This window comes from Mirounga leonina, unplaced genomic scaffold (genome assembly GCF_011800145.1).
Source record: "Mirounga leonina isolate KUSES-001 unplaced genomic scaffold, KU_Mleo_1.0 Mir_53, whole genome shotgun sequence".
Lineage (NCBI taxonomy): Eukaryota > Metazoa > Chordata > Mammalia > Carnivora > Phocidae > Mirounga > Mirounga leonina.
In genome coordinates, this window is record NW_023270807.1 from 22,795,441 (window position 1) to 22,808,954 (window position 13,514).

General features: G+C 41.0%; 1 protein-coding gene across 3 annotated transcripts in view; it reads left to right on the top strand.

Moving 5' to 3' along the window:
* The first annotated feature begins 3,602 nt into the window (after positions 1 to 3,602).
* The window catches only part of PRIM2 (DNA primase subunit 2), a 331,933-nt gene continuing 322,021 nt past the window's right edge, over positions 3,603 to 13,514 (top strand). Inside the window, exons 1-3 of one of the 3 annotated variants that reach the window (XM_034990912.1) lie at positions 3,603 to 3,620; positions 8,287 to 8,448; positions 10,904 to 11,007. In XM_034990912.1, coding sequence (XP_034846803.1) covers positions 8,295 to 8,448; positions 10,904 to 11,007 — 258 coding nt within the window. In that variant the 5' untranslated portion in view covers positions 3,603 to 3,620; positions 8,287 to 8,294. Of the gene's footprint in view, positions 3,621 to 7,444; positions 7,551 to 8,286; positions 8,449 to 10,903; positions 11,008 to 13,514 lie in introns of those variants that run through there. The other 2 variants (XM_034990911.1, XM_034990913.1) reach the window with 2 other exon arrangements.

Genomic DNA, 13,514 nt, shown 5'->3' on the forward strand with positions numbered 1-13,514 from the left:
ATGTTACTGTGTGGGAATCTGAAAAGTAGAGGGAGGGGAGCTGCTCCAGACCCAGGATGAGGGAGTCCTTTAAAGTTGGTCATCTCGAAAGAGCAAGGATAGGTTGAAGACACAGGCAGCTTTGCAGGGAGGCAGCTAGTGGAATAAATACTTTGATCTCACATTCTTCTCTCCTTCCCATCTCCTTTTGGTGTTCTCTAATTGACTTTAGAAGTTCTGGGAGCAGGAGCACTTGGCTGGCTCAGTTGGGAAGGCATGTGACTCTTGATCTCAGTGTTGTGGGTTTGAGCCCCATGTTTTTGGGTGCAGAAATTACTTAAAAATAAAATCTTAAAAAAAAAAAAAAAGTCCTGGAAGCAGAAATTAGAAGGGACAGGAAGACATATGGTCCATGCTAGTCAGGAGCAGACAGCATGGGAGAGGGTGCGAATGTAAGGTGAGGGATGGAATGGAAGAGATCTAGTACATATATATTCCTGTGGCTTGCTTTTCCTTCAACATTATATTTCTGAGAGTCATTCATGTTGATATATTTACTTGTAGTTCATTCATTTTTTTCCTGGTGTTAATATTTCTTTATTATTTTATTTAAAAAATTGTTTTTTTTTTGTTTTTTGTTTTTTTTTTTTTTGAGAGAGAGAACGAGAGAGCAAGCAGGGGATGGGAGGGGAAGCTGGGGAGGAAGAGAGAATCTCAAGCAGACTCTGTGCTCATCGCCAAGCCTGACATGGGGCTCGATCTCATGACCCTGAGATCATGACCTGAGCCAAAACCAAGAGTCCGCTGCTTAATCTACTGAGCCACTCAGGTTCCCCTCTTTATTTTTTTATTTTAATTCCGGTGTAGTTAACATACAGTGTTATATTAGTGTCAGGTGTACAATATAGTGATTCAACAATTCCATATGTTACTTAGTGTTCATCATGGTAAGTGTCCTCTTTGTTCCCTTCACCTATTTTACCTATCCCCCTACCTACCTCCCCTCTGGTAAAAATCTGTTCTCTATTGTTAAGAGTCTGTTTTTTGGTTTGTCTTTTTTCCCTCCTTTGCTTGTTTGTTTGTTTTGTTTCTTAAATACCACATATGAGTGAAATCACATGGTATTTGTCTTTCTCTGATTTACTTCACATAGCATAATATACTCTAGATCCATCCATGTTGTTGCAAATGTGTAGTTCATTCATTTTCACTCTTTTTTTTCTTTTATTCCACTGTGTGAATTGACTACAATTTATTTACCCATTTTCCTGATGATGGGTAGTTTTTAGTGTTTTCATATCTTAATGTTGTTATGAACATTCTTGTTAATGGTTTTTGACATCTATGTGTGAAAATCTTTCTAAAGAATATACTTAGAGTAGAATTATTGTACTGAGACAAAGGGTTAAATTTACCAGATGATGCCAAATTGTTTTCAAAAGTAGTTACACCAACTAATACTCCTACAGTATATTAGTTCTTTGTCAATACTTGATATTTTCAGATTTAAAAAATTTTTCCCATCTAGTGTGTGTAGATTATTATTTCACTGTGGTTTTAATTTGCATTTCCCCAATTGTTAATGTGGTTGCACATATTTTTGTATGTTTATTGGTCATTTGTTTCCTCTGTTGTGAAATACCTGTTCAGGGTTCTTTTCCCCTTTCTTTTCCATGTGTTTTTATCTTTTTTATTGATTCTATTCTGACAGTAATCCTAGGTTAATTATATTTGATAAGTTTCTTTTCCCAATTTAAGGGTTTTTAAAAAAATGTATCTTTATGTGTTTTTTAAACTTAAGTTCTTAATTTTAATGTGGTTGAAATGATCAGTCTTCCCATTTTAGGCGTGTGCTTTTTAAGAAAATTGTGTTAAATAGACATAAAGCAAAATTTACCATTTAAACCATTTTTTAGTGTACGGTTCAGTGGCATTAAGTATATTTACATTGTTGCGCAACCATCACCACCATTCATCTCCAGAGTGGCTGTGCTTTTTCTTAATGTCTTGTTTAAGAAAGTCTTTGCTATATTAATACCACCCTTATATTTGCTCTAAATTCTTAAAATTTTGCCTTTCACATGTAAGTCCTTTAAGCATCTGGGATTGATTTTTGTGTATAGTGGGAGGTAGGAAATACATGTTCCCCCATATGGATAGCCGGTTGTCCCAGCACCATTTAGAATTGCCCATTTTCTCTGCATCCAGCTGTGCAGTGGATGTGTGCTATACCCAGTTTCTTCATAGGTGTGGGTCCATTTCTGGTTTCTCTTTTCTGTTTCTTTGGTTGGTCTGTCTATTCCTGACCCAATATCACATTGTCTTAAATACAATGGAACTATGATATGCCTTCCATCTGCCTGAAATGCTATTCTCCTAAAGATACATGTGACTCAGTCCCTAATTTTCTTCTGGTCTCTGCTTCATGGTCATATCCATAGCCAGTCTTTCCTGGCAACCCTTTCTAAAATTTCAGTGCCTCCTCCAAAAACTTTAAACCCTCCTACTCTGCTTTATTCTTTCTGCTTAGCAGTTATTATTTAACATAATAATGTGTATACTTCTCTTGTTTGTTGTCTCTCTTTCCTGCTAGAAGAAAAGGTTTATGGGGGCAGAGATTTTTGGCTGTTTCATCACTCTTGTATCCCTAGCATAGAAAACACTGCCTGGCACTCAGTAGGTACTGAATTAGTATTTTTTTTTTAAAGATTTTATTTATTTATTTGACACAGAGAGACAGCGAGAGAGGGAACACAAGCAGGGGGAGTGGGAGAGGGAGAAGCAGGCTTCCCGCCGAGCAGGGAGCCCAATGTGGGCCCGATCCCAGGATCCTGAGATCATGACCTGAGCCGAAGGCAGTCGCTTAACCAACTGAGCCACCCAGGCGCCCCTGAATTAGTATTTCTAAAACAAATCATGTAAGGTTGATATGTGGAAGGGTCATCTTCCCTTCCTGTACTTCCCCTTAAGAATACGCTTTTTCTCTAGTTCTCTTGCTCCTTGATGCTAGGTGAATAAAAGCAATCTGAAGGGAGAAAGAACGAAGTGCTCCTTTAGGTTTCCTTCCTTGCCATGTTCCAGAGGTGGGCAGTGAAATGAAAAGGGTGGAGGGATCAGTGTTTGGCTCACTGTGTATTATTTTCTGGGTCAGCTATCCTGCTGGAAATCCCTCCTGTCTTTGCTTTCCATGGCAAGCAGAGCTGGCTGGACCTAGAGTTTATAGCGTTCTCACTGCGGAAGGAAATGTACCACACCTTTGGTTTTTTAGGGCGGCACACCCTGCCCAGGGGAAGAATGAACACTCACTTTAATTTACCAAGCATGGCAACTAAAATTTTAGTTGTAAGTGTGACACACTACAAGATAGAACTCTTGGAGCTGTGGAGTCATCTAAGAATGAATGCCCTGTGAGGCAGTCTGCATGTAGCTGGGTAATGTCCAGAAAGGCACTGAATTGAGCAGTGATGATTCATGGAAATTTCATCAGAGATGGTACTCTGTGCTTATGATAGGCTAAACTGGGGAGCCAAGTCATTCTGGAAGGAATGTGTATGGAGTTTTTAGATGAGGACTTGAAGTTTTATATGTTGGAACCACCTTTGATTCAAACCATCTGTTGCATGTCAGGCTGAACCCATCAGGTTTTTTTCTTTCATATTTTACGATAATTCAGTATAATAAATATTTGTTGGCAGTCCTTGGAGTGCCATAGAGTGGGGTTACAAAGATGAATGGCATACTGGTCCCGGTTTCTGAGATGTTTATGGTCTAGTGGAAATAAAACTTTATATGTTTATATGTGTTTTTCCTCCCCCGGATTGTGAGGTTGAGGTCTATAATTTATGTGCATCTTGGTTGCCAGGGCTGAGCATTGTGTTAATCCATTTTCTTTTGATGAAATAAATACATGAAAGAGCTTGCAGTGATTTACCAAATATAGTTACTGAAATGTATAACATTGTTGTGCATTATTGGTACTGTGATGTGTAGATGTGTATTATAATTGCCTCTCAATACGGAAAGTACTCTTCATGGTGAGGTAATGACCAAAGGAGGGTATTCTGAGGAGTGTGTTCATCAAATCATCCAGTGGTTCATGTTCTCAAAAGATTAAGAACCTCTGTAGTATAGGGACATAACTAGTAAAAGAATACTATATGGAATTACAAAGAACATGGCAGTTTAAATGAGGAGCAGCCAAGGTGGCGTAAGCAAAGACTCAATAGGATGGAGGAAGGCAGCATTTGACTACCTGAAGGATAGACAAAATTCTTACAGGAGGGGTGGTTAGGGCTTTTGAAGTAGAGGCATCACCACAAAGAGAGACACAAGTTAGGGAAGTGCAACTCTTTTAAGAGGGAAAGAGTTGGTATTTCAGAGCATAGTCTGGAGGGCAGTGGTAGGCAATAAAGTCATTAAATCTTGGGGCCATGCTGTGGAAAGTCTTCAGATGTTTTTGAATGATTAAAACAGAACTTTAAAAATACCATAAAATACCCCTATAGTCTACCTCACGGCCAGTGGCTTAGTTGCCAGTAATGTAAAGCATTATTATGTTTGTAGTAGACTTTTTTTTATAGTCCAAGGAACTATTCAAAAGATATTAACCACTGTAGAGAAAGGGGTATTGACATTTAAGTTGAAGGTGGGCTAATTTAAGATTGGACTGAGGACAAAGCTAAGAAAAGTTAAATAAAAACTATAGTTCAGAGTGGCTGTCTTGCACCTCAAATTTCAATCGCAATGGGTACCATCTACCCAGGTTTTAAGAGGAGGGGAGGTTGGGGATTGGTGCACAAGTGGAGGGAGAAGGAGTTGCAGAGGGCAACCTCCTTGTGGAAGTCAGAAGCATTGCAGAAAAATGTATTGGTATGTCAAAATCATCTTTCATTCATTCATTCTCACCAACCATGAAGTTTTATTGCTTACAACAAAATGTTAACAGTGTCTGTCCCTGGGTGACAGTATAAGCAGATAGCAGCATATAGGTGAATTTTCTTTTTAACATTTTCCAAAATCTCTAAAATTTTATTTACTAGGAAAAGTAATTTAAAAATGACTGTTGTCAATTAGGTAACGTTTTTATAAAATTGGGCTCATATGGCATATGTGGTTTTATGTATTCTGCTGTTGATAGTATCCTGAGCATTTTCCCAAGTCAATATTCTTCAAAAACATGTATTTTGAATGGCTGTGTAATGTCCCATGATATGACAATACTATCATTTACTATTCTTTTTTCTGGGTTTTCACTCTTACAGTGCTGTAATGAAGTTCCTTGAGCATGAATTTTTGTGTCCATTTCTGAACAGATTCATATACGTGAAATTATTATGTCAAACTGTATGAATTCTTTTAGTGCTCACAATACACATTATTATATTGTACTCCAGACTTATAGCACCACAATCAATTCCTATGTGAGCTCATCGTACTGGACTTTGCGCAGCACCGAGTATTTTCATTGTAAAATCTTTGCCGGGTGCCTGGGTGGCTCAGTTGGTTAAGCGACTGCCTTCGGCTCAGGTCATGATCCTGGAGTCCCGGGATCGAGTCCCGCATCGGGCTCCCTGCTCGGCAGGGAGTCTGCTTCTCCCTCTCCCACTCCCCGTTTGTGTTCCCTCTTTCGCTGTGTCTTTCTCTGTCAAATAAATAAAAAATCTTAAAAACAAAAACAAAAAACTAGTTGCTGTCTCTTTTAAAAACTATAGGTTTGGGACGCCTGGGTGGCTCAGTTCGTTAAGGAACTGCCTTAGGCTCAGGTCATGATCCTGGAGTCCCGGGATCGAGTCCCGCATCGGGCTCCCTGCTCGGCGGGGAGTCTGCTTCTCCCTCTGACCCTCCCCCCTCTCATGCTCTCTCTATCTCATTCTCTCTCTCAAATAAATAAATAAAATCTTTAAAAAAAAAATCTTTGCCAATTTTGTTGAGGAAAATTTCTTTGCTGCCAGTGATGAACGTTTTTTTTTTTTTCACATTTTATCATTGCTTATTTGTTGCTGTTCTTTTCCCATTTTTCAGTTTGTATCAGGATTTTTTTCTAATTAACTTACAAAAGCTCTTTACACTTTGATGGTGTTAGTTATGGTAAACCTTTCCCCTAGTTTGATCACTGCAGAACATTCTGTGATTTTTTTTTTTAGATGCCCAATTTTACATTTTTATAGTCGAGTCTTTAGAGTTCTTTGTAATTTATTTACATTCGTTCCCTATCCAGAGTATTCATGTAAATGTTATCATCTGTGCTCCAGGTTTTTTCAGGCAGTTTTCATGCTTTCAGTTGTCTTCTTTGTACCAGGTTATGTTAATTATGTTGCCTGATACAGAGAGGAAAGAATTAAAGTGAGGCACTGCTGTCATACCGTGGAATTAGTGCTGTATGCTGGTTAGCACTATGGTGCTTGGAGACAGTCTCTCTCACCTTGAACCTGGCCCTGTCACTTAGGTGATCTTTGAAGTAACTTCTTTCTCTGTTCTATGGCTTCCTTATCTTATAATATAACCTATCTCATAGTTACGAGAATAAAATGAATTGATATGGAAATCACTTAGAATACGTCCTGATACAAAGTCAGTGCTAGGCACTTTGGTCCATGACGGGTAGGTGCTTTGAAGTTTGGTATGGTTTCGATATATTTTGCATTTCTAAAAATTTGAACATTTCGTTTCAAATTGCTCTTCACCTGCAACGATTACCTTTACTAGATCTTTCCTCAGCCACTTTAGTGAGGCACGCCTCCTAGAGGCCACAAGTGAAGCTTATTTCGCTCTTGAAAACCCTAGAGCTCTCTCAGCTGGAGGGTTGGTGTGGCTTTGACCCACTGCTTCTGATGGACCGCTACTTCTTCCCTCTGAGCCTGGTCTCCTCTAATTTCTGTAGCCCCCGGAGCGATTTCTGCGTGTGTGCATTCATGCATTCTACTTCCAGTTATTTTGCGGGGCGCGGGCGGGGAGGAACTGAAGGTAGAATCTGTCTTTACTGGGCTTGCCGTCCCATAGGAAAAAAAAAAACGTACTGTGCATAGATGGGCAAACTAACGTTCATCTTTTAGCTTCTACTTCCTCATCTGTTAAAATGGGGGTAATACAACCTACCTTATAGGGTCGCTGAAAGATTAAACAAGAAAAAACAGAGCCCCTAATAGTGAGCCGGGTGCAAAACGAGCTCAGTAAACGCCTATTCCTCCGCTAGCTCGAGTCATCAGTCTAGCCCTGTGGGTTAAAGCTCCATACCCTTGGGAGCGCAGAAATTTCTGCCGCTAGCCTTCCGGTACCCCAGTTTCAATCATCAAAAGCTACCGGCGGCACATGCAGGAGGTGCAGCGTATAATTTGGAAACGCAAACGATCGTATTTAAATAATTTTTAGGAGCAAAATGGGTTAAACGTCCTAGGAACCCAGGAGCGCCGCACGGAGCATGCGCAGGGCGCGCGCGCGCGCTGGGTGGGCGGGACGGTCGGGGGGCGGGCTTTGTGGTCCCGTTACTTCCGTTTCCGATCCCATATGAACTCTCCCGCCATCTGAGAACGGCGTCTGTTGGTTTGTGTTTTTCGTGTTTTGTGTGCTTGCAGGTAAGAGGGTCTCCTGCGGCTTTAGGACGGACAGTAATCTTGGTGTTGAGGCTTGCAAGTGGGGAAAGAAGGGAGAGCACTTTGCCAGCGGTGGGAGCCGAAGGATAACATGGTGGGGTGGGGGTATTGGGTATTGGTTGGTTGGGGCAGAGACGCAGGTGCCAGCGAGTTGAGGAGAGAGAAGCTTCGCCGAAGGGCTCGGGTAGGATCGAGGGGGGTAATTTTTTTAAGGAGCTTGTGGATGCTTCCTACAGGCAGTTCGGAAAGACTGGGTTAGGAAGACCTGTACTGTTTCCCAGGGTCATGAGATAGGAAGTGAGTAACTGGTCCTGGTCCATTAAGTCTCTTCTCTGGAAACCAGAACCTACCGTGCTTTCCTCCAAATTCACGATTGCAACCCGTATAAAATCTCATCTTCACTCTTGGGACTGCAGAGGTGCAAGGGCGGTGGCACACAGGCAACATAGCCTGGTTTTGATGTTGCCGGAAGTTACGACCACCACCTGCGTCTCACCTTGCACACACGGCCCTCACTCGCATTACAGAATTGTTACAGGTGTGTTGTAGAAAATCTGGAAAATACAAAAAGACATATTACCCAGGGATAACCACTGTTAACATTTTATGCATGCCTTTCAGTTTTTTTCTGTGTATACGAAGTTATTTTTTGCATTTGTTGTTTGTTGTTTTCAACTCCACTTGCCGTTATTTTAACCATTTTATGTTTCCTTCCAAGGTCACAAGATGCAGTTTTCTGGAGGAAAGCGGAAGAAACTGAGGTTGACGGGTGACCAAAGGAATGTTTGCTACCCTCACAGCCTTCAGTTTTACTTGGAACCACCTTCTGAAAGCATATCTTTGCTCGAGTTTGAAAACTTGGCTATCGATAGAGTTAAATGTGAGTGATACTTGAATTAGAGTTGGTACGTTCTTGAGAACTTCACTTAAAATTTGGGGGAATGAATGAGAGTAATTTATTTCCTTCATTCAGTTCATTCAAGAAATATTTATTGAGGGCTTGCTGTTTTATTTTATTTTATTTTATTTTTTTTTTTAAAGATTTTATTTATTTATTCATGAGAGACAGAGAGAGAGAGAGAGAGACAGAGGCAGAGGGAGAAGCAGGCTCCCCTTGGAGCAGGGAGCCCGATGCGGGACTCGATTCCGGGACCCTGGGATCATGACCTGAGCCGAAGGCAGACGCTTAACCGACTGAGCCACCCAGGTGTCCCGAGGGCTTGCTATTTTATATACTGTATAGTGTATATTGAGTGCCACTATATTCTAGGTTGGGTGGGGATTTTCAGATGAATAGTGTAATTCTCATATTCATTGAAGTTGTATTCTAGTACGTAGATACACACATCCAAAATAATAATCATAATTTAGTATTTTTTTTTTTTCAAAGATTTCATTTATCCATTTGACAGAGAGAGACACAGAGAGAGAGGGAACACAAGCAGGGGGAGTGGGAGAGGGAGAAGCAGGCTTCCCGCCAAGCAGGGAGCCCGATGCGGGGCTCGATCCCAGGACCCTGGGATCATGACCCGAGCCGAAGGCAGATGCCCAACCGACTGAGCCACCCAGGCGCCCCAATCATAATTTAGCATTTTAAGTGTCTTATTAGAGGTAAATAGTGGTGCTCTTGAAACAGAGGTGGGAGTGATTTAGGCTGATTAGGTAAGACTGCTTAGAGAAGTTGAAATGTAATCTGGACCTCAAAGGATGAATAGAAGTTTCTCAAAAGAAAAGTAAAAGCTTTTTTCAAGCTGAGATAATGGACTGTACAGAGACTTGGAGGCACGAGTGAGAATGTTATATTTGAGGGAACAGTGACAAGTTTAGGTTAGGTGGAGAAGAATGGATAACCAAGGGCATTTTGTGCCAAGCTAATGGTGTAATATCGGGGTATAAGAAGGATGTGGCGGTTGTACTGTGGGCCTGCTTATCCTCTTTGTGTTAGTGAAAGAAAGAAATAAGCTGGGCATGAACTGAAACAAGTAATAACAGTGTCTTCTGAGTTTAATGTTCCAGGATATCCTTGTGGGAAAATCAGAAGGTAAGGTAAGATACTGTTAGTCACTTTTAGAAGAGCAGAGTGACAGGGTGTCTGGGTGGTTCAGTTGGTTGGGCAACTGCCTTCGGCTCGGGACATGATCCCAGAGTCCTGGGATCGAGCCCCGCTGCAGGCTCCTTGCTCAGCGGGGAGCCTGCTTCTCCCTCTCCCTCTGCCTGCTATTCCACCTGCTTGTGCTCTCTGTCAAATAAATAAATAATCTTAAAAAAAAATATAAGAGCAGAGTGACAACAGCTAATACAGAGAGGGAGCGCTCAGTGCTTGTTGAGTGAAGAGTGAAGACAAGGGAGAAAAGGGTTTTAGGAAGCTTAGCAGTGTCGGATGCTTCATAGAGATTAAGATGATGATTGAAAAGTGCCCCTTGGGTTTGGCACTTAGGGAGTGAGATGGTGAAGGCCTGAACTAAGGCAGTAACAGTGTCAGGGATAGGAAGGGAGCCATTTACTGAGGAGGTATTCCTGACAGGATTTGGTGATTGTTTGGATATGAGGAGTGAGGGGGCAGGTGAGAATGGCTGAAATTCCATTTTGGATGATCTGGTGGTTAGAAACTGTGCTAGTGGAGATGGGGATGGCAGGAAGAGGGGCAGGACGGAGGGGAAGAGGATTAGTTTAGTTTGAGATACCGTAATGAGGTGCCTGTGGGGCACAGGTTTATGTTCAGGATTCATTTTAGAAGTTTTGCATTCTTGAATTATAAAAATGCTTTTCATAATGATGGAAGTAGAATTCATCTAAGGAAGGATTGACAAGGTGCTTTGGGAACCTTTGAACAGTTATGTGCATCTATTCAGGACAGTTCATTTGGATCATTGAAGGGTTTTGCTTCTTCACTGTTGGGTCTTCTCTACTTCCATCAGTAAAGGAAGGGCTATTTTTTCTGATGAGTCTCTGCTGAGTAAATGAAGCAAACTGACAGCTCCACATGAGGGATGCAAACGGGTGCTTAATTTTTTTTTAATAACAACACACTTGAATTCCTCAACAGGGGTGGCTCAGTACACAGTAATGATCCCCCATCCCTCTCCCTCTGTTTGAGAATCCCTGGTATTAGATTATGTTATAGGACATGTATATTTTCTGCATATGGATGGAGATTATTTTCCCATAAATTTATGTAATTTGTATAACGTAGTTGCAGAAAATAAAGCCATTACAACTTGTCATCTTTTAAAAACAAGTAATTATGGGATTGCTATTCATAGACTTTGTCTTAGTTTTTAAAAATTATCTTGCAATCATACATTTTTTTCTTCTGTTTTAAAAATATTTTCTAGTGCTAAAAGCAGTTGAAAATCTTGGTGTGAGCTATGTGAAAGGAACTGAGCCATACCAGAGTAAGTTGGAGAATGAGATAAGAAAGCTCAAGTTTTCCTTCAGAGTAAGTAAAAGTGGGAAAGAAATGTTCTTCAGAAAAAAAAAAAAAAAGAAATGTTCTTCAGTTTGTATATATTTATATAGTGAGTCTTGGTTGTAGAAAAGATCTCATATTAGGTACAGGGCTTTAAAAAAGACTAGCATAGACTCTGCCTGAAGGGATATCTGCAGTCCATTAGGGGTGATTGACATGTAGTCAGATGATTATAATATAGCAGGGTTTCTCAACCTCGGGACTATTGACATTTGGGCCTGATAATTCCTTGGTGCAGGGAGTGTTCTGTGCACTGTAGGATGCTCATTAGCATTTCTGACTTCTGCCCAGTAGATATCTCCAGACATTACCGGATGTACCCTGTGCACCACAGCATGAAGGGTGCTGTTAAATGCGTGCTCCAGGAACGCCAGGAGCACCTACAATTACCCAGCTCACACCGGGGAGGTTTGGGAAGGCGTCCCAGTTCCAGGTAGTGCTGGAACCGAATCTGATACATGTGATCCGATTTTTATTTTGGGGAGATGACTGCCAACAGCAGATTGAGTGGGCCTTGTCTGGTAGGAGGAAAACCAGTTCGCCTGGAAATGATGAAACTGAATTGAATGGGGAGAAGAGGACTGATACTAAAAGATACTATGAAGGTCGAATGAAAAGATTTTAGTGACTAATTGCAGGGAGAGTTAGGAATGACACCCGGGTTTCTGGTTAGGACAACTAAGTGGATGGTGATAGTATTTTGAGAGGTGATGTACAGGAGGAGAAGCAAGTCTTAGAAGGAAGATATTGAGTTCTAGACATGAATTTGAGGTGCTCATGGAAATGCCTAGTGGATAGTTGGTTATGCATTCAGGTTGGACTTTGGAGACATCTGGAGTGGAGGTATGGATTTAAGAGGAAGGTTGCTATCATCAGGAGGAGGAAAATATTTGAGTGAGATTATGGCGGACAGGATGTGAAGAATACCAATATTTAAAGTAAAGTAGAATTGGGGGAGTCTGGGAAGGAGATTGAGAAGGAGTTGCCTGAGAGGTAGGAGATCATCGGGGATAATAGTGGCATGGTAGCCAAGGAAGGCTGGAGTTGATATAATAGTGATCATGGTATAAATACTGATACCATAGCAGTAACAACAGCAAGCGTTCATATTATGCTTGTTTACTGTATCCCAGAGATTGTTCTAAGGACATTACATATATTAACCCATGTAATCCAGTTAACAGTCTTATGAGGCAGGTACTCTTGTCACCCCTATTTTATAGATAAGGGAATGGAGTTATTGATAAGCTACCTAACTGGCCCAGCTTATAATTTGGTAAATGGTGGAGCCAAGATTCAAATCTGGACATTTTGTCTCCATGGTGGTACTCTTAACTACATAATTTCATAAGGTTAGGATCATGTAAGATGAATTGTACAGAATCCGTTTGGATTTATCAGCTCTGTGGGGCCTTGTAGATAGAGGCAGAAGCCAATGATGGCAGTGTTTGGAGGAGAGAGGTGGGTATGGGATATGTACTCTTAAGATGGCTAGCTGAAAAGACAGGGGAGAAATAGGTCTGAATAAAGAAGAATTTATAGGGAAAAGAGAAGACCTACACGACAGGAGATACTTGAACATGCCTATAAGCTGAGCAAAGAAATCTGGAAGAGAAAGAAGAGGGGAGTTTGAGAGAGCATTTGATAAATCAAGATCCTTAGGACAAAAGAGTAGATGGGTTGCATGGCTTAGGTTTAGGGATTAGCTTATATAGGAGGAGGGAGAGATCTTTTGTCCACAGAGTTGGAAGGGAAAGTAGTACGGTGTGGATGCAGAAGCTTGGAGCTGAAGGAGTTGGCCCGTGGCCTTTAATTTCTGTAAAGTAGGTGAAGTTACCTGTTAGGAGAGAAGGGGAATTGGTGTGGTAGGGAGCTTGGGTCAACTAGTAAAGACTGAAACAGCATTTCTAAGAGTGAGGAAAGATGATTATGTCTCAAATCCCTGTTCTATTGTCATAAGCGTTGTGACCCTGGAAAAATTATATTACATCCCCGTGCCTCAGTTTCCTCATCTTTAAAATAGGGATTTGGTAGTGCTTACTTCATAGAGATTTTTTAAAGGATTAAATGGGTTAATAAGATTAAACATGCTTATAACAGTGCCTGGTTCCTCATACGTGCTCAGGACTTGTTCCCTCTTAACTGTGTTGGACTTGAATAAGGATTCCTTGGTGCTGTAAAGGTCCAGTTCATGTTAGAGGTTATGAATTTTTAATATTCCAAATTCTCAATAATTGTGTATTTTTTTCCTCAGAGGTTCTCAGTGTTTTGGGAATAGGACTGTAGAGTGTAGCTGTAGATTTATTTAAAATCTCGGTTTTGCCAAATGGTTAAATGAAAGCAGTTGAGGGTTGATGCAAGAGGTGGTTGAAGAGGTGAGAGCCCTGGGTATGAGCTGGGTAAGAAAGGAAGTTAGGAGAGGATTTGATAGGAAGAGAGAGTGGAGTCCAAACCCAGGAGGTTTTGTTGGTATCAGT